The 21,622-nt window shown below is 38.7% G+C and overlaps 1 protein-coding gene across 3 annotated transcripts in view; it reads right to left on the bottom strand.

The window, feature by feature from the left end:
- SMAD4 (SMAD family member 4) overlaps window positions 1-21,622 on the bottom strand; it is a 68,989-nt gene that overhangs the window by 9,500 nt on the left and 37,867 nt on the right. For all 3 annotated transcript variants that reach the window (XR_005085214.2, XM_037165045.2, XM_053664179.1), the window contains exons 9-10: window positions 15,003-15,186; window positions 12,854-13,022 (exon numbers count right to left, since the gene is read on the bottom strand). Coding sequence is in view for 2 of the 3 variants with exons in the window: in XM_037165045.2 (XP_037020940.1) it covers window positions 12,854-13,022; window positions 15,003-15,186 (353 nt within the window). In the remaining variant the exon portion in view is untranslated. The remainder of the gene's footprint in view (window positions 1-12,853; window positions 13,023-15,002; window positions 15,187-21,622) is intronic.

The following is a 21,622-nucleotide window of genomic DNA, read 5'->3' as shown; positions in this document are numbered from 1 at the left end:
GTCAATAAATGTTACTTATTTTGTTTTTGGCTCCCCTTGTAGCCACTTCCCTTTCAGGATGAGCTAAGGAATTCATTAATAATGTCAGTGTTCTTTATCGGCCATGCCAAGGCTGGCACAGTAAGGAAGGGATTGCCACCAATATCCTCAGTCTCATGAAAGTACTGGAATGTTCTTTCAACCCAACTTCCTAAAATAGTGTGTTTGCTTGTATCTGCATTACACAGAGCACTGGAATATTACACACACAGAGTGCTAGTCTGCAAGAGTTGTAGGAAAGAATGACGGGGACAGAGGAGAGGGAAGGGTGCTCGAGGCAAACTTTTTATATCATTTTAATTTCTGAACCATGTGACCACATTCCTTATTCAAACAGTAAATTAATTTTTAAAAAACCCTCTCCTAGTATGCATAAGACCCAAATGTAAGCAAGCATGCTTATCCTTGACGTAACAGAATTCAAAGAATGAACACTACTTTACCAGACAAACAACAAGTTTGAAATCCAAACCATTCATTTTCAGATGCCTCAAAACTTGTCTTTATCCATGATATTCACATAAACTATAAGAGCATACAACAATAAAGAAAATGGCCTTCTCTAATTAGCAAATCACATTGCTACTTTCTTACTCATACTTTTGGACCATAAGACGTACCTAGGTTTTAGAGGGAAAAAATCTGAAGCAAAAATATGGTAAAATATTTAATAACATAAAATTTCACCAATGTAAATGTAAACAGAACTCAACAGCATTCCTTCCAAACTGGGGGAAGGGGAAGTGTGTCTTATCGCTCAAAAAATATGGTGCATCTCCACTCGACATTTGTCTTCTAGCGTCAGTGGATGACAACATTTAGATTATCTCATTCTCTTCAAGACGGGAACTTACCGCATATTTACGTATGCACGTATCACCTGGCCAAACAATTACACCTAAAAGACCTCAGGGCAGAACACTTGACAGAGTCAGATCTAGATATCAGAAATTCCACAATGCCCAGAACAGAAATCACCGTTTCTTCAAGATTCCGCAACAGTCCATCAGATTCTGAACCTTTCCATCACGCTATGGCCTCTTGGAAGGCATTACGTGGCATAAACACAAAGTGGCTCAAATATCTGAAAAGTGGAACAGCTCTACAACCACTTTTTAAAAGAAGAAAATTAATTAACTTTACCTTTTTAGAGTAGTTTTAGGTTTACAGTAAAATTGAGCAGAAAGTAAAGTACAATCTCCCCATTCAACTCCAACTGCCCCTACTACTGACAACCCACACCATGAGGAACCTACACTGACAAGTCATTATCACACCAAGTCACAGTGGGATGTTCGGGTTCACTCTAGGGTTCGTACATCTTATGAGTTCAGACAAATGTACAATGACAGGCATCCAACACTGAGGTACCATACAGAGTGGTCTCACTGTCCTAAAATTCCTCTGTGCTCTGCCCATGCACCCTTTCCTTTCCCTTATCACCAATTTTTTTACTATCTCCATAGTTGTACTTTCTCCAAAATGTTACAGAAATGGAATCAGACACTTAGAAATATGGGATAAGGTTCCTCCATGTCTTTCAATGGCTTCATAGCTCATTTCTTTTTAGTGCTGTTAATACTCCACTGTGTCAACATACTCTAGTTTATTCATCCATTCACCTACTGAAGGACATCTTGGTTGCTTCCAAATGTTAGCAATTACAAATACAGTTCTATAAACATCCATGTCCGTAAGTTTGTGTAGACTTAAGTTTTTAATCCACTTGGGATACCAAGGAGCACAACTGATGGATCATATGGTAAAAGTATGTTTAGCTATGTAAGAAACTACCAAACTGTCCCTTCAAACTGGCTACACCATTTTGCCTTACCACCAGCAATGATGAGAGAGTTCCTGTTGTTCCATGTCCTTGTCAGCATTTGGTTTTATCAGTGTTCTGGATTTTGGCCATTGTACTAGGTATGTAGTGGTATCTCATTGTTGTTGTAATTTGCAATTCCCTAATGACATATGATGTTGAACATCTTTCATATGCTTCCTTGCTATTGATATATCTTTGCAGTGAAGTGTGTGTTCAGGACTTTTGCCCATTTTTTAATCAGGCTGTTTGTTTTCTTATTGCCTGGTTTAAGAGTTTTCTCTATTTCACGTTAACAGTCCTTTATCAGATGTGTTTTTTGTAAGTATTTTCTCCTAGTCTGTGGCTTATTTTTCATTTTCTTCACACTTTCACAGAATAAAAGTTCTACATTTTTAAAAAAATTTTATTTATTCATCTTCAGAGAGGGGAAAGAAGGAAGAAAGAAGGGGAGAGACATGTTGATGTGAAAGAGAAACATCAATCATCTGCCTCTCACATGCAGCCCGACCAGGGACTTAACCTACAACCCAGGCATGTGCCCCGACTGGGGAGTGAACTGGTGATCCCCTTGATTCATTGCATGACACCCAAACAACTGAGCCACATCAGCCAGGGAAGGAGGTTTTCAGTTTAACAAAGTCTGGCCTATCAATCATTTCTTTCATGGACCGAGCCTTTGGTACTGTACCTAAAAAGTCATCACCATACCTAAAGTAATCTGTGCTTTTTCCTAGGTTATCTTTAGAACTTGAAGACATACATTCACACAAAAATTTGTACATTAATGTTTATAGCAGTATTGTTCACAATACAATCCAAAAAGTATAAACCCCTATGTACATTACTTGATAAATAGATAAACAAAATGTGGTACATTAAGTATTACTGAACCATAAAAAGGAATGAAGTACACGTGTGCTACATGGAAGCTTGAAAACACGCTTAGTGAAAAGAAGCCCAGAAGGCCACATGAGGATTGCGTTTACTGAAGTAGTCTGAATAGGCAAATCCATATGGAAAGTGCATCAATGCTTGTCTAGGGCTGGGGCACTCGGGGGGCGCAGGGTTTCTTTCTAGTGTGATGAAAATGTCCTAAAAGTGACCGTGGTGATGACTGCACAACTAAAGATCACTGAATTATACACTTTAAATAGGTGAATAATATGATATGTATACTTGTTCTATCTCAATAAAACTGTTAAAAAACCTAAGTGCCCAGTACAAAACAAAATAGGTCTTACCTACTTTTGAAAGAAAAAAGCAAGGCCACTAAAAAGGAATTTATACATTCACTTCATTTAAAGCTTGTAAAATGCCATTTCATTAAATAAGACTTTCACAAATATGAGATGACTACTCTGTCATGAGAGAAGCAGGGAAAAGAATCAACATCTTAGAAGAAAACGCCCACAGTTCAGTTCCAGCTTCTAGGTTTTAAAATGAAAATCGCTTTCCAAATCCATGCTTTTCCCAGTTTAATTAAAAATGGAAAAATGCATTTGTGTGTATATTGGGGCTGGGGGTTATATTTCTAATGTTGCGGGCATTCCTTCTGGGGGTTCATACTATCTGCAGACCATTCCCCTCAGTCATAGCATCTCTGGTGAGAAGAGATCTGACAACCTAAACAGACTTTTTAGTTACAGCTGCCCCCAAAAACTAGCAAGTGAAGAAAATGCCAATGCTAGATTTAGCATATACCTGCATCTCTTTCTTTGTGGCTAATAAGAAGACTCTTCTGAAAAATAGTAATATATTTGGCAAACAAATTATTTTTTTATCTTAATATGCTAAGACAGTTACTAAATCTCAAAAATGAGATTTTTTTTACTCCACTAAAATGTCCCATAAGATAGTTCTTTATTTTTCCTAGCAAGGGCCTAAGATTACCTAAAAATCTACCCATGACAGTTTATCAAGTAATGACATGTTTCATACACCATGGGAGCTTTTAAGGGTCACTCGTACCAAAGTAGAGATGTTATGCTTATGTTTCAAATACTAACCCAAATCTGGTAAGTTCATAACTACTATATGGCACACAGTATATATTCAACACTGTAGTGCTGTTTATTCACTTCTAATCATACAAGTGATCCACAGACTCCCACTCAAGGTCAATGAGGAGGTGTGCACAACTACCTTCTCTCTCTGCTTCAAATACATGCAAAAGACAGAAACACTATTAAAAATGGACAGCCTCCAAACCAATCAATTAACTCATATGGAAATACAAAGGGGCGGCAATAACGAAGTTGGAGAACTCACACTTCTCAATTTCAAAACTTACTCCAAAGCTACAGTAATTAATGCAGAGTAATGCTGCCATAAGCATAAGTATATAGATCAATGAAAGAGAATTCATAGCCCAGAAATAAACCTTTATATTTAAGGTCAACTGAATTTCAACATGGATGTCAAGGTAACTTGATAAAGAAAAGAAGAGTCTTTTCAACAAATGGCTAATGGAACAACTGAATATTCTCAAGCAAGCTGGATCAATCACCTTAAACTACACACATAAATTAACTAAAAGGCATCATAAATGTAAGAGCTAAAACTATAAAACTCTTAGGAAAAAACACAGGAGTAACTCTTTATGACCTTGGATTAAGAACGGTTTCTTACATATGACATCAAAAGCACAAGCATTCAAAAACCAGATTAACTGGACAACATCAATATTAACAACTTTTGTACTGCAAATCATATCAAGAAAGTGAAAGACAAGGAATGGATGAAAATATTTGCAAGTTATATATCTGATAGGGGACTGATACCCAGAATATATAAAGAACTCTTACAACTCAATAATAAAAAGACAACCCAGTTGCCCTGCCTGGTGTTGCTCAATTGGTTGGAGTGTTGTCCCATAAACCAAAAGATCATGGGTCTGATTCCCTATCAGGGCACATGCCTATGCTGTGGGTTCAGTCCTGGTAGGGATGTGTACTCAAGGTAACCCAATCGATGTTTTTCTCTCACATCAATGTTTCTCTCCCTTTTTCTCCCCCCTTTCCCCACTCACTAAAATCAATTTTTAAAAAATTAAGATATAATAAAATAAAAGCCTGGCTGGTGTGGCTCAGTGGATTGAGTACCATCCTGTAAACCTAAAGGCCACTGGTTCAATTTCCAGGCAGGGGCCATGCTTGGGTCACAGGCCAGGTCCTCAGTTGGGGGCATGTGAAAAGCAACCAATCAATGTTTCTCTTGAGTATCATTGTTTCTCCCTTCCCCTCTAAAAATAAATAAATATTAAAATAAAAAATTTTTAAAGAAATAAAACAACCCAATTTAAAAATGGGCAGAAAATCTGAAAAGACATTTCTCTAAAGATACACAAATGGCCAATAAGCACATGGAAAGATGTTCAACATTATTAGCCATTAGGGAAATGCAAATCAAAATCACAATGAGATACCACTTCACATTCACAAGGAAGACAAAATAAAAAATACAGATAATAACAAGTGTTGATGAGAATATAGAAAAAATTGAAAATCTCATGTATACATTGCTGGTGTAAATGTAAAATGGTATCACCACTTTGAAAAATAGTCTGGCAGTCCCTCAAAAAGTTAAGCATAGTTATTTGTGATCCAGCAACTCTACTGCTGGTTATAGAACCAGGAAAATGAAAACATACCTCTACCTAAAAACTTCTGTATAAATGTCCAGAGCAGTATGACTCATAATAGACAAAAAGTGAAAGCAACCTTTATGCCCATCGACTGACGACAGATAAAACAAAATCCACAGTGGAGAGCAAGGACTAAAGAGAGGAAGTAGTCGGCATACAAGGACCCAAAACAGAAGGTGCAGAGGACAGAAATTCAACTTCTTGGAGTGATACGAAAAGAGACAACAGCCAGGCTCCCTAAGGGCTACAACAGGCCACCAGCCCATGAATCAAGTGCTGGTAAAATACCTTGAGAGCTAATTCAGAAACGTAGCAAGGCACACAATTCTTGACTGTTGTACAGGTAAGTATCAGAAAAACCTACACAACCGGAATTAAGCCCTCAGTATACCTGTGGACTGGAACCCAAACTTCCCCAAGGGACAAAATTCCTCCTCTAACTTCTAAACATAAGAATTAGAGGGTTTTCAGGAACTACTATAAAGGACACATGGACAAAACCAAGGGGGCGGGTGGGAGCAAGGGAGGGAGGTGGGTTTGGAGAGGGTGGGGGGAAGGAGAGGGGAGAAAATACAGACAACTGTAATTGAACAACAATAAAATAATTTAAATTAAAAAAAAGAACACTGAGGAAAAACAGTTATCTTTCTCTTGTATTTTGGTTTCTTCCAAAATGCAATCAAATAAAACGTTTTGTAAATGCTTAAAAAAAAAAAAAAGAATCCCTGGGTGCCAGACTAAGGAGACACAATGACACTGATTAAGAAAATAAATTAAATAAAATGAATTCTCTCAAGGCAAACTTGCCAACAAATAGAAAATACATTACAAAGCATATGAGAAAATCCAACATTATTGAAAAATAATTACAAAGCACAAAGAACTAAAATTCCTTATGGAAAAACTGGAACACACACACACAAAATAGTAATTCCACACCATTCTAGATTTGTGTGTGTAGTATAACTTCTGGTCAGGATGGCAACACAGGTACACATGGTTCTCGCCTCCTCACACAACCACATCAAAATTACAACTAAGGTACAGAACCACCACCACTAAGAACCTCCAGAAATAGAGCTGAATGGAAGTCCTACAACTATGGAATTAAAGAAATCACATCAAGATTGACAGGAGGGGCAGAGATGCTGAACAGGGTGGTTCCACACACACATGTGGTAGATAAACATTGGGAAGGATATCTCGGGAACAAGGGGTCCAGCCCCACTGTGCCAAAAACAGAAGTCCCCATAATGCCTGGCTGTAAAAACCAGTGGGGATTTAGGCTGAGGAATATGGAAACTTCTAGAGTCCCAGGCAGTTCCTCTTAAACGGCCCATGCAAGGACTTACTCAAACTCACTCTCCCTGAGGTCAAGCGCAGGGGCAGCAAGAGCTGCAAAGGCACCAAAGACATAATGGGAGGAACTGAAGTATTGGCTTCGGGGTGAGAGCTGGGGAGCAGCTTTCTCCAAGACAGAAGTGCTAGTAGACGCCATTGTTCCTTTGATGAGCTCTACCCCCACAGAGCTGGCAGGCAGGCACCACATCTAAGACTCCATCAATCTGGCTCACACTGTATGCCCCACCCTGGTGATCCCCACACCACCCAACTTTTGGGCCCAACCAAGCTGTTTCCAGTGGCTTTTCTACACGAATGGCCTATCTTGGCTCATGTTTCAGATTTTCCTAAATTCTCTCAAACAAGCAACATCTGGCCTCAGCAAGGCCAGCAAGCCACCTATACTTCTCACTAAGTGGCCTCAGGCCTGGCATTAGCAGCAGCCAGCCTTGCTTCACAGTGTGGCCACACCTGGGCACCTCCAATCCAGCACAAGTAGTAGCCATCTGCAGATTGCTCTGCTATGCTAGGTGGCCCCAGGCAGAACACAGTTGGTAGCTTACCTTGACCTGCACCTCCCGAGAGGCCCCAGAGCCAGCACACCCTGTGGACAGCTTTAGACCATATCTGAGCACCACTACCCGGTTACCTCCTAAGCGACACACTCAAGGGGAAGATTCAGTGGGCACAGAACCCCAGTGAAGTAAGTCCTGCTCTGTGGAGTGGGCTCCTACACAGCTGACACTCCACAGTGGCCAGAGGTTGGTGGTCAATAGTCAGAACCAGTCCTTGAAACTCATTGGCCTGGGTAAATCCCTCCCATTGATGTGCCAACAGCAATCAAAGCTCAACTACAAGAGAAGAGTGTATGCAACCTACATGATGGGTGCACCTTGCATACCCAGTTTGGGTTACAGGGAGGCTGTGCCGCTGCACTCCACAGGAAACCTACTAAATTAGGCCACTCTACAAAGCCTGGAAGACATATGCAGCAGGTCTACCTAAAACACAGAAACAAACACATGGTGGCTGCGAAAATGAGGAAACAAAGAAAACATGCCCCGAATGAAAGAAAAGGAACTAAACAAAATAGAGGGAAGCAATCTACTGGTAGCAGAGTTCAAAACACTGGTTATAAGGATGCTCAATGAACTTAGTGAGAACTTCAACAGCATAAAAAAGAGCCAGTCAGAAATGAAGGATATAATAATTGAAATAAAGACTAACTTACAGGGACTCAACAGTAGCAGTAGAGTTGATGAAGCCAAGAATCAAATCAGCAATTTGGAATATAAGGAAACAAAAAACACCCTATTAGAACAGCAAGAAAAAAGAATCCAAAGAAATGAGGATAGTGTAAGCAGCCTCCGGGGAACCTTCAAGCATACCAACATTCACATCATGGGGGTGCCAAAAGGAGAAGAGAGAGAGAGCAAGAAATCAAAAACCTAATTGAAGAAATAATGACTGAAAACTTCCCTAACATGGTGAAGGTAACAGACATACAAGTCCAAGAAGCCAGAGTCCCAATTAATATGAACCCAAAGAGGCCCACACCAAGACATATCATAAATAAACTGTCAAAGGTTAAAGACAAAGACAGAGTCTTAAAAGTAGTAAAAGAGCCCTGGCTGGTATGGCTCAGTGGATTGAGTGCCAATCTGCAAACCAGAGGGTTGCTGGTTCAATTCCCAGTCAGGGCACATGCCTGGGTTGCAGGCCAGGTCTCCAGTGTGGGGGCGCACAAAAAGCAACCACACATTGATGTTTCTCTCCCTCTCTTTCTCCCTCCTATCCCCTCTCTCTAAAAGTAAATAAATAAAATCTTTTTAAAAAAGTAGTAAAAGAAAAGCAGTTAGTTAGCTACAAGGGAACTCCTTCCCCATTAAGACTGTCAGCTGATTTCTCAAAAGGAACTTTGCAGGCCAGAAGGAACTGGCAAGAAATATTCAAAGTGATGAAAGCAAGGACCTACAGCCAAGATTGCTCTATCCAGCAAAGCTACCATTTAGAATCAAAGGAGAGATAAAGAGATTCCCAGACCAAAAAAGACTAAAGGAGTTCATCATCACCAAACCATCATTATAGGAAATGTTAAAGAAACTTATTTAAGAAAAAGTTCAAAACTATGAACAATAAAATGGCAATAAATACATATCTATCAACAATTGAATCTAAAAAATACAAGATAAGTAATCAGAACAAAAATAGAATCATAGATATGAGAATGTTTTGATGGTTGCCAGATGGGAGGGGCACTGGGGGAATGAATGGAAAAAGTGAAGAAATTAAGAGGTACAAATTGACAGTTGCAGAATAGTCATAGGGATGTGAAGTACAGCACAGAGAATACAGATGGTAACTGTCTAGTAACTATGAATGGTGTCAGATGGGTGCAAGATTTATCAGGATGATCACTTATTAAGTTATGTAATGTCTGACTGCTGGGGTATACACATGAAACTAATGTGTATGTCAGCTGTAAATGAAAATTAAAAATGATAAAAAGATACACAAATAACCACCCACATCTTCTTTAACAAACACGGATATTCTGTGTATTGTTTATAACCAACTTTTCCACACCATGATAACCTACCAATAAATATAATTTAATATTTTACTATTCTATTCTACGTCATTGTTCCAACAGCTCACAACTATAAATGGTCCTCTATTGCCAAGACTTTTACTAGGAAATTACTGTTAATTTGCTGGGTGCGATAAATAACATTGTGATTGCTTTTTAGAAACATTTATATATTGGTGATTCATACTTCAGTATATTTTAATGAGTGAACTAATGTAATGTTTGGAATTGCCTTTAATTACTATGGGAAAAAAATAGGGAGAGAAACAAACACATTAAAAGACTAAAGCACATTAAAATGCTGGCAACTGTTAAAAGCTGGAGGACGGGCGCATGGGAGTTAATTATGTTCTTTAGACTTGATACATTTGAAAGTTTCATTTTTAAAAAGATCTATGCCCTGAATGATGTGGCTCAGTTGGTTGGGCATCATTACAAAAAGTGAAAGGTCACCCTCATGTGCCCTTAACTCCCAGTCAGGGCACATGCCTGGGTTGCCAGTTCAATACCCAATCAGGGCACAAGAGGCAACCAATCAATATTTCTCTCCCTCTCTTTCTCGCTCCCTTCCCCTTTCTCTAAAAATAAAATATTTAACAAGATCCGTATATCCTTTAACTGACCTGTAGTGACTGAAAATGATAATGTTGTAAAGCAATCAAGTAATTCCATTTTTGTAGATACTGTGTGGCTATATTATCTGTATGCTAAATAATTAATTTCCTGGGAATAAGTGAGTATGAAATAGTTTATTCCACTAATTTACAATAGCCAATAATAAAGAAGCTTAGGAAGACTGTGAAAACTCTGAGGTTAAAAATGTTTAGGCTATCTAATTACAACTATATTTCTCTTTTGAACAGTGTCATAAAATTAAAATGAGTTGAATGTTTAATATTGAGTTGAATTTGAATATTAATAAAAATACCTTAGACTTAACTAGAAAAATATAGTAAATAAGCCCTGGCTGGTGTAGCTCAGTGGATTGAGCGCGGGCCTGCGAACCTAAAGATAGCGATTTGATTCCCAGTCAGGGCACATGCCTGGGTTGCAGGCCAGTTCCCAGCAAGGGACACATGAGAGGCAACTATACATTGATATTTCTTTCCCTCTCTCCTTCCCTTCACCTCTAAAGAGAAATAAATAAAATCTTAAAAAAATAAAAGAGAAAAATATAGTAAATAAAACTCATTTTTTTAAATTTATTTTTTTAAATTGATTATGCTGTTACAGTTGTTCTATTCCCCCCTTCATTCCCCTCCACCCTGGCCCCCCATCCCCACCATTACCTCCCTTTAGTTTATGTCCATGTGTCTCAAGTCCTTTAGGTTCTATATTTCCCATGCTATTCTTGCCCCCCCCCCATCTATTTTCTATCTACTGTCTATGCTACTTATTTTCTGTACCTTCTCCCCCCATCTCCTCCTCCCACTCCCCCTGTTGCTAACCCTCCTTGAGATCTTCATTTCTATGTTTCCACTCCTGATCTAGCTGTTCTTTTAGTTTGCTTTCGTTTTAGGTGTGGTTGTTAATAACTGTGAGCTTGTTGTTCTTTCACTGTTCATGTTTCTTTCACTTCTTTTTCTTAGATAAGTCCCTTTAACATTTCATATAATAAGGGCTTGGTGATGATGAGCTCCTTGAATTTGATCTTATCTGAGAAGCACTTTATCTGTCCTTCCATTCTAAATGAAAGTTTTGCTGGATAGAGCAATCTTGGTTGTAGGTCTTTAGATTTCATGACTTGGAATATTTCTTTCCAGCCCCTTCTTGCCTGTAAGGTCTCTTTTGAGAAATCTGCTGACAGTCTGATGGGGACTCCTTTGTAGGTGATTGTCCCCTTAGCTCTTGCTGCTTCTAGGATTCTCTCCTTCATTTTAATTTTGGCTAATGTAATTATGATATGCCTTGGTGTGTTTCTTCTTGAGTCCAACTTTTTTGGTACTCTCTGAGCTTCTTGGATTTCTTGGAAGTCTATTTCCTTTGCCAGATTGGGGAAATTTTCTTTTATTATTTGTTCAAATAAGTTTTCCACTGGTGGCTGTGTCTTTCCCCCTTCTGGTACCCCTATAATTCGGATATTGGAGCGTTTAAAGATGTCCTGGAGGTTCCTAAGACTCTCCTCATTTCTTTGAATTCTTGCTCCTTGACTCTTTTCTGTTTGGCCATTATTTGCTTTCTTCTGGTCCACTCCATTGATTTGAGTCCCAGTTTCCTTTTCATCTCTATGGGTTTCCTGTGGAATTCCATTCATTTCCCTTAGTTTAGCCTTCATATGTTTCTCTAATTTGTGGCTATAATCAACCAGATCTGTGAGGATCCTGATGACCAGTGTTTTAAACTGTGCGTCTGAGAGTTTTGCTATTTCTTCGTCGCTTAGATTTATCTCTGGGGCTTTGAGGTCTTCCTGCGACATTTTTGGTCTGTTCTGGCCCTTTAAATGTGAGAAGCGGCGCCTTGGACTCCCAGGTCGCAGGGTTGTGACGCTGTATGTGGGGGCGTGGTCAGAGCGGGGAAATGGCGGCGCCCTCTAGTGCCGCAAGCCACGGGGACTGCCGGGGCCCGATCCAACCTCCCACTCCCTCGCCTGTCCGCTCGCCCGCAGATAGGCAACCGCAGTCAACACGCAGCACCGCCTCCCCACTGTCTCCTCAGCAGTCGCTCACCCGGTGGGTTGCTCGGTCGCTCACTAGGTCCAATCCTGGGTTTGGAACCCATGCGTCTGGATTCGCGCCTCTGGATTCCGCGCCTGGGTCCGTCAGACCGGAGCCCTCCTGTGCAACCCCTCAAGAGACGCCGGTTTCGCCCCTTACCGGTCAGGCTGAAGAATTTGTTGTTACCGGACTTCCGAAAAGTTCAATTTTCCGTGTTCTGGTTGTGTTTTCTGATGCTAATATTTAGTTGTCCCTAAACTTGGTTGTGTGAGAAGGCACGGCACATCCACCTATACCTCCATCTTGGCGGAAGTCAAATAAAACTCATTTAATGCACAAAATAACCAACCTGAAAAAACCCTTGTGTTGAATTTTTCATTTCTCAAGTTCTTAATTTGAAAAACTATTAATTTTTGAATTCCTGTTCACAAAATCCTAAAGATTATCCAAGACGGAATTACAAAATTTTACACAATAACAAAGAAATGTTTGGTGGGTTCACTCAGTATTTTCAAAAACCCATGTATTACTCTAAAACAGTTAACAAATTTGCTAATAATATAAGTGGACATGAATGTGACCACAAAACTAAATAACTAGTCATGTCAACAAATGCCCAAGAAAATATGTTTTATAAGTACACAATTTCTGAGATTTAATGCAAAAAGAGACATTTTTCTACCCTTCCGACCTCCATCTCAATTCTTTAAACAACAAATAGTTTTCCAAACCTAAAACATTTAAGTAAAACTCCCACTAACCTTTATGTATGCACTTGGGTAGATCTTATGAACAGCATCTCCAGGTGCACGCCCGGCTTCTCTGTCTAAGTAGTAACTCTGTACAAAGACCGCGTGGTCACTAAGGCACCTGACCCAAACATCACCTTCACCTTTACATTCCAACTGCACACCTTTGCCTATGTGCAACCTTAGGGAAAAAAGGGAAATTATATTTTATTTTGATAAGTATTTTTAAAGATGTATTAGTTCAGGTTATAGGAGAGAAGGACCCAAAAAAACTGGAACTTATTTATAAAAAATTGTGTACTTATTCTTACATGTTTAAACTTCAGTCACCTTCAAAGAACACTATTTCATGTAATAACACCTATCAAAATATTTTTCCACTGCTCAAAGCAGATTTTGAACGGAATGGTTTGGACGCCTTTTCATGCATCTGCTGTTTTTTGTTTCCTCTTCCACATCAGCAAAACATTTCCCTTTGAGGATTTTTTTTCCACTAGGGAAATAAGAAATGTCGATTGAGGAGAGATTAGGTGAATAGGGAGGGTGGGACATGGGAGTCATGCTGTTTTTGGTCAAAAGCTGCTGAACACTCAGCACGGTGTGGGCAAATGCACTTGTAAATCACCTATCATGAAATGGTCAAACACGTTTTTGAGTCCTCAAAAAAAATTTCCCTGAAGCCAAACACAGCCTCTCACAACACCACCAGCTAGTTACAGTGATACAGATGGGTTCCTAGAACACTCACCTAGCAGGTGAAGTCTGTACTACAAGGGACCCACCCTCCAGAAGATAATTCCAGGTTTTTTTGGGTCCCCCTCCCATGCTTACTATGTGTCAGGAATATTTAACATAAATTCTTACTGACCGTCACAACTCAATGAGCTAAATATTACCATTTCCATTCTATAAATACAAAACTAAGGCTTATAGGTACACTATCCAAATTGACAGTCACTAGAGAAAAGTAGCTACTTAAATTAATTAAAAATAACTTAAAAACTGAGTTAATCACATGTCCATATTTTAAGTATTTAATAGCTATATGTGGCTAGTAGCTACAGTACTGGACAACAGATATAAACCATTTCCTTCATCACAGAAAATTACATTAGACAGCACTGACTTAGAGAATAGGTAATCTGCCATAGACACAGCTTTGATAGAGGCAAGATGATGTATTTACACACACATTTCCTTAAAGAGCTAAGATTACACAATACCTAAAATTGTGTTTTCCGATATTTCATCTTAAGTGTTTACATTTGATTATATAAACTTTTACCAACGTTTTAATGACTATAAAAAAAAAAGTTGATCAAAATTTACTTAACCATTCTTTTTTATTATTTTCCAATGCTACAAATAACATTTGCAGAAACATGTCTTCAGTTACTATTTCCTTTAAATATGTGTAGAAATAATATATGATCAGGGGAAATAAAAATTAGTTTTTAAACTGTATTCCAAAAGGTCTTGTTACTATTCAACCACAGAAACTTCATTTACACACAAATATACACAAAATCTTCAAGATGTGGCATATATACACAATGGAATATTATGTACCAATAAAAAATAAAATCTTGCCATTTGTGACAACATGGGTGTTATGCCAAGTGAAATAAGTCAGGCAGAGAAAGACAAATACTATGTGGTTTCACTTATATGTAGAACCAAAAAACACAAAACAAAACGAAACAGACTCACAGAAACAAAGACCAAAGTGATAGTTATCAGAAGGGAGGGAGCGGGGAGGACAGGTGAACAGGGGCAGGGGAATTTAGTTAATAACATTGTGATAAGCATACACAGTGACAGATAATTGATTCTAGAATTCAGGTGATTCTAGAATCATACTGTATGGCATAAAAATATCGAATCACTATATTATACATCTGAAACTAATATAATGAACATAAGATTATATGCTAACTATATGTATATAAAAAATAAACTTAAAAAAAGAGAGCCTTTTATTATATTTTAAATGGCAAACAGCTACAATTCAAGTGGAATGCTTACTGACTCTGAATTTGCAAGATGACCTTTGTTTTTTCCCTATTCTAACACTTATATTAGCTACACTGATAAATATAACTCTGAATAAAAGACAGTGTGCTATGTTCAACTTGTAAAATAACTATAAAATCAGTAATACCTTGCTCTCTCAATGGCTTCTGTCCTGTGGACATTGGAGAGTTGACCCAAGCAAAAGCGATCTCCTCCAGAAGGGTCCACATATCCATCAACAGTAACAATAGGGCAGCTTGAAGGGACCTTAAATGTTTCTCCTACTTGAACATCCATTTCAAAGTAAGCGATGGAACACCAATACTCAGGAGCTACAGGAGATAAGTGAGGGCAAACATCACTCAATAAACCAAAACTCTTTCTACAAGGAAGGGTGAAGGGATGGAGAGGCATCTGAAAAGCACCCAAAAGAATATGATTAAAATGACAACACATTTAAAAAGTAGGCATTTTCATGTCTTCTACTTTTTCAGCTCAGTCTCTAGCATTCTTGAAACTCTACTAGTCATTTTTAAAACCTTTGGGATAAGAATTTGGTTGAGGTGAGAATTTAAAGAATGGAAGTAATGAGAAACTAAAATAAATTATTTTACCATAATATTTCATTTGACTGCACATAGTTTCTAAGTAGTCTAAACTTTTTTTTTAATATACTGACTCAAGACATACTCCAAGTAAGTATTCTTAAAAACATCAATCCATGTTGTATTTTTCTAGTTCCCTAATTGAGAGTAAGGGCATAAGCTACTCTGCCATTCATTCAGACTAGAGTCAAGGTTACTTACACTACAACTACATAGTTGCCATAAGTATGAATTCTCAATAGTCTCTTGGGTGAAAGGTCACTGTTCCATCTCTTAGTGAAGTCAATTCATGTTAACTACTACAATTTTATCTTTAAGGATATGTTTAGTATATTTACTTCAACAACAGTAAATGGTTTAAAATAATTTTAAATGATTGGGGAAAATGAGGCACTATATGGTTTGGTTTGTAAAATTTTCTGCTGATAAACAAATTATTTACCCACATCTCAATGTGCCCTTTATGAACTCTGACTGCAGTAGCATTTTGAAGCAATAAAACTTTCAACAATCTGAGTAGTAAGAATAACAAAAAAAAATAGGTCTTTTTCAAACACCCCCCAAAATCTTAAAATGCAGTATAATAACTGATGCTTAAAATACATTTTAAAAAACCTTATAAACTCTTTGTATCTAATTGATTTTCAAAATGTTATCCAGGTAGAAAGTACTTTCCAATAAAGAATAAATAAAACAGACCATGAAGACTGGGTGATGCAAGAACAAAATTTCAAATGTTTTATCACAGAGATCAAATCAACTAATCATGAATACAAACATTACTTTAAATATATTTGAATTATCAGTAAAACATGAAAACTAATGCTATACTAAAGTACCTTTTATGAAAAAGCCAGTTCTGAAATATTTATGAAGTTATTCCTTATAGCAAAACTCTTTATTAGAAACATCACATTATACTATGAACAAGAAGCTTCAGCAAACAACGGGCAGGTTTGCTGCTTGAAGCTCAACTAAAGAGGTAGTCTACCACAAGATATCAATTATCCAATGTTTTGGCAGCAGAACACAGGAATAGCACTTAAAAGAGGTCTTTACGCAATCAGTCCAAAAAGTAAATTTTTCAACAAGCAATGCCCCTTAAGTCATGAATGTTTACAATGCTGAGTGAAAAAATTAGGTGCAAGTATACGCATTTCCTAGTTCACACTGAAGTAGTTTCTTGGTGAGCAACCTTTTTTCCCTGAGAGTCAGTTGGAGAGTGGAGGTGTAGAGGAGGTGTACAATTATGTTTACACATAAATAATACGTTTGTCATCATCAACTACAACCTGCACTTACTCCTGGCCAAGATGGAGGCGTAGGTAGACACACTGTGCCTCTATGCACAACTGAAATAAGGACAACAATTTAAAAACAAAAAACAACCAGTACTGACAAAATACTGAACCGTGTGGAAGTCCGAAAACCAAGGAGTTAAAGTAAACATATTCATCCAGACCGGCAGGATGGGCAGGGTCGGGTGGCTGGCAGACCCCAGACACACAAAGCGGAGGCTGGTGGACCCAGTGAGGTGGCAGATTGTGGAGCTGGCGTGGCACTCAAGGTGGCTGGCGGACAGGCTGCCCCACATTCATGAACAGATAAAACAGGCAAAACTGGGGAGCAAGACAGACCGCTCAACCCAGGGTCCCAGCACCGGGAAATAAAGCCTCAAAACACCGACTGAAAACACCTGTGGGGGTTGAGGCAGTGGGAGAGACTGCGGGCCTCACAGGAGAGTTCGCTGGAGGCCCACAGGGCCCTAGTACGTGCACAAGCCCACCTGTAATAGGATGGAGCCAAGAGGGGAGCCCCTAATAGGGATTTGTAATGGAGTCCAGAAGAGCTTGGAGAAGACTGGCTCCACACCACAGGGCCACACCCGCCCAGAATGCTGGCAGCTGCAGCCAATTGTGGGAGGAGCCAGAAATGAGGCTGCAGAAGATTGGCACTGGGATTTAAATGGAGGTGCAGCAGCCACTGGGTGTCTTTTTGGGAGCACGCATCTGTCTTGGACCACGAGACTTTGGAAGTGCTCCCTATTGCCATGTGGAAGGTACCAGGAGGACTGTGTGCATTTGTGGGGAATTTTAGTTTGTATTATTTCAAATAAATAATAATAAATTCCTTTCCTTTTCACTGATCTCTGGTATTAAGAGATATCTTTCCTCAGGTGGCAGGCAAAACAAACCCAGTAGGTGGGAACCCCTGGAGAAAAAGAGGGGGTCTTTTATATTTGTTCAGCACCCCCTGCCCCGGTCTGTTCTGTAACACATCCACACGGGGATCAGCACCAGAAGGGCCCAATTTGCTTGTGGGAAGTGGGAGAAGTGATTGAAATGCAGCAGAGAGCAGAGCAAGCGCCATTGTTCCCTCTCGGATCCCTGACCCACATATAGCATCAGAATCCAGCAAATGGGTTGCCCCGCCCAGGTGAACACCTAAGGCTCCACCCCTTACTATATGTAACAGGTGTCCTGAGGGAACAAAAAGTGGCCCAAATGAAAGAACAGATCAAAGCTCCAGAAAAAAAATACAGTAAGTGATGAAGAGATAGCCAACCTATCAGATGCACAGTTCAAAGCACTGGTAATCAGGATGCTCACAGACTGGTTGATTTTGTTTGCACTTAGATGAAAATATGAAGGCTACACTAAGAGAAATAAAAGAAAATGCACAGGGAACCAATAGTGATGGGAAGAAAACTGGGACTCAAATCAAGGGAGTGTACCAGAAAGAAGAAAAAAATGACCGAACAGAAAAGAATGAAGAAACAAGAATTCAAAACAATGGGAAGAGGCTTAGAAACCTCCAAGACATCTTTAAACGCTCCAACATCTGAATTATAGGGGTACCAGAAGGGGAAGAGGAACAGCAACAAATGGAAGTAATTTGAACAAATAATGAAGGAGAACTTCCTAAATCTGGCAAAGGAAATAAACTTCCAGGAAGTCCAGGAAGCTCAAAGAGTCCCAAAGAAGTTGGACCCAAAGAGGAACACACCAAGGCACATCATAATTACATTACCCAACATTAAAATGGAGAGAATTCTAGAAGCAACAAGAGAAAAGGGGACATTCACCTACGAAGGAGTTCCCATGAGACTGTCAGCTGATTTCTCAAAAGAGACCTTACAGGCAGGAAGGGGCTGGAAAGAAATATTCCAAGTCATGAAAGGCAAGGACCTACATCCAAGATTGCTCTATCCGACAAAGCTTTCATTTAGAATGGAAGGACAGACAAACTGCTTCTCAGATAAGGTCAAGTTAAAAGGAGTTCATCATCACCAAGCCCTTATTATATGAAATGATAAAGGGACTTATATCGGAAAAGGAAGATAAAAAGCATGTACAGTGGATGACAGCAAACTCGCAATTATTAACAATCACACCTAAAACAAAAAACAAAAGCAAACTAAGCAAACAACTAGAGCAAGAACAGAACCAAGGAAATGGAGATCACATGGAGAGTTCGCAACAGGGAGGGGGAGAGAAGGGGAAAAGGTATAGAGAATAAGTAGCATAGATGGTAGGTAGAAAATAGACAGAGGAGGGTAAGAATAGTAGAGGAAATGTAGAAGCCAAACAACTTATAAGTATGACACATGCACATGAACTAAAGAACGGGAATGTGGGTGGGAGGGGGACTGAAGGGGTGAAAAGGTTTAAAAGGTGAAAATGGGACAACTGTAATAGCATAATCAATAAAATATACTTTAAAAAATAATACAGAAGACAGTCAATAAAATTCACCACTCTAAAAAACAAAAACAAAAGAAACTACAACCTGCACTTAAACCTTTTTTTAATTTTCCAGTCACCAAGGGATTTTCTGTTTGATTCTTTCTGTAATATTTCAGACACCATGCAACAGTGATGGTTACATAACTGGATCAAAGCTACATCTGATCCAGATGTAGCTACATCTGTAACATAACTGTTACAAAGCTACATCTCTGGATTGGTTTAGAATGAGCTGACCTGCTAGCACTAGAAAGAAGAGTTTTAAGACAATGAGGATTAAAAAAGCTGGTGTCAGAGTTGTGCCAGAAACCACAGATGAAAAATGACCATTTTTTAAGAAGTTATTAATCCTAGGAAAGTACGGGGAAGAGGGTTACTATCTGTGAGGACAAAGAGGATCAGTGGTAATCTAAGTGGTTTCTAGAGAATGGGGCACTGTTGGGATAGAAAACTCGTGCAAAACTTTTCTATTGCGCTCTAAATTTGCTAGCCAAACAAGAGGGAACATTCTTATTTCTAAAACAGGAGCAGGTAATATGAATTAAGTTCATTTAGCCTTTCTGGATCTCCCTTTGCTCTTTTGCTCCAAGAACCAAATAACATGTAAGTGACAAGCCTGCAACTTCTCAAAATTAACATCAACAGGATGAAATTACTCAGTTCAGAGAGTTTTAATGCCTCAATTCATTTTAAAGGAAGTGGGATTGTTAATGTGCTTGCTGACAGTCGGTATTTTTAGTTCTTGTTCCTAAATTAGTGAAGTTGAGCTGGTCTCATGGAGCCTATACTAGATGCTCATCACTGGCCAGAGAAAAGGTTTAAAAGACTAAGTTTAAGGTTTAAACTTAGTTTAAAAAGTTTAAAAGACATGAAAAGAAGATTTTTAACAATGTAAGTATATAGCTAAATATGTTTTGTAATGGGAAATCATATTATCAAGCACAGTTTTATCAAATATTTTGTTTAATTATAATGGAAAATGAAAGTCTCCAAGGCATTATCTTTAATTTCTGAAATAAAAGTTATTTAAGAAAAAAATTAATTTGCTTAACTTAAAAATTAAAAATTTGAATAAATCACCTAAGAGACTCATTATAGCCCTGGTTGGTGTGGCTCAGTGGATTGAGTGCCAACCTGCAAACTAAAGGGTAATTGGTTCGATTCCCAGTGAGGGCACAGGCTTTGGTTGAAGGCCAGATCCCCAGCAGGGGGCATGTGAGAGGCAACCACACACTGATGTTTGCCTCTTTCTCCCTCCATTCCCCTCTCTAAAAATAAATAAATAAAATCTTAGAAAAAAGCAAGAGATTCACTATAAATTATCCTTTTCATTATTTAGATTACAATGAGATGCACTGTGAGAATCTTTTATGAACACATAAAGGAACTCTCTTAAATGATGAATAGCTCCAATGTATTAGAACACAATCTGAATTTGGAAATTTGTGTATTTTGAATCCATTTTTGAATTACGAAAACCACCTCAAAATCACTAAGGGAACTCTTCACTTTAATATAAAATCGACATTTAATTTGATAAATATATCTTGGTTTTAAGGAGCAAAAACAATTTGGATGCCTTGTACTTCTTGTCTGACTGCTGTGGCTAGTACTTCCACTACTATGTTGAATTAGAATGGTGAAAGCAGACATCCCTGTCTTGTCACCGATCTCAAGGGGAATGCTTGTAGTTGTTGCCTGTTGAGCATGATGCCAGCAGTGGGTTTGTCATAAATGGCCTTTATTATGTTTAAGTATGTTCCCTCTATTACCACTTTTCTGAGAGCTTTGATCATAAATGGGCGCTGGATTTTATCAAGTGCTTTCCTGAATCTATTGATATGATCATGTGTTTTTTTAATTTATTTTTAATGACTTTATTAATTTTTAAAGAGAGGGGAAGGGAAGGAGAAAGAGGGAGAAACATCAATGTGTGGTTGCCTGTCATGTGCCCCATACTGGGGACCTGGCCTGAAACCCAGGCTTGTGCCCTGGACCCTCTCGGTTTGCAGACTGCCCTCAATCTGCCAAGCCACACGAGCTTGGGCTGATCATGTGTTTTTTATCCTTTATTTTGTTTATGTGGTTGAATCACATTTAGTGATTTGTGCATGCTGTACCAACTTTGCATTCCTGGAATAACCACCACCTGACCATTGTGTATCTTTTTGATGCACTGCTGTATGTGGTTTGCTAACATTTTGTTGAGGATTTTAGTGTCTATGTTCTTCTGGGATACTGGCCTGTATCTTTCTTTCTTTGTAGTCTTTATCTGGTTTTGGAATTAGGATAATGCAGGCCTTGTAAAATGAGATTGGGGGCCTTCCCTCCTCTTGAATTTTATGAAATAGTTTGAGGAGAGGTATGAGTTCTTCTCCAAATGTTTGGTAAAATTCACCCATGAAGCCAGTCCAGGA

This window comes from Artibeus jamaicensis, unplaced genomic scaffold (assembly GCF_021234435.1).
Source record: "Artibeus jamaicensis isolate MK-2021 breed Jamaican fruit bat unplaced genomic scaffold, CSHL_Jam_final contig_354, whole genome shotgun sequence".
NCBI classification, from domain to species: domain Eukaryota; kingdom Metazoa; phylum Chordata; class Mammalia; order Chiroptera; family Phyllostomidae; genus Artibeus; species Artibeus jamaicensis.
This window is presented reverse-complemented; position numbering and strand designations above follow the sequence as displayed.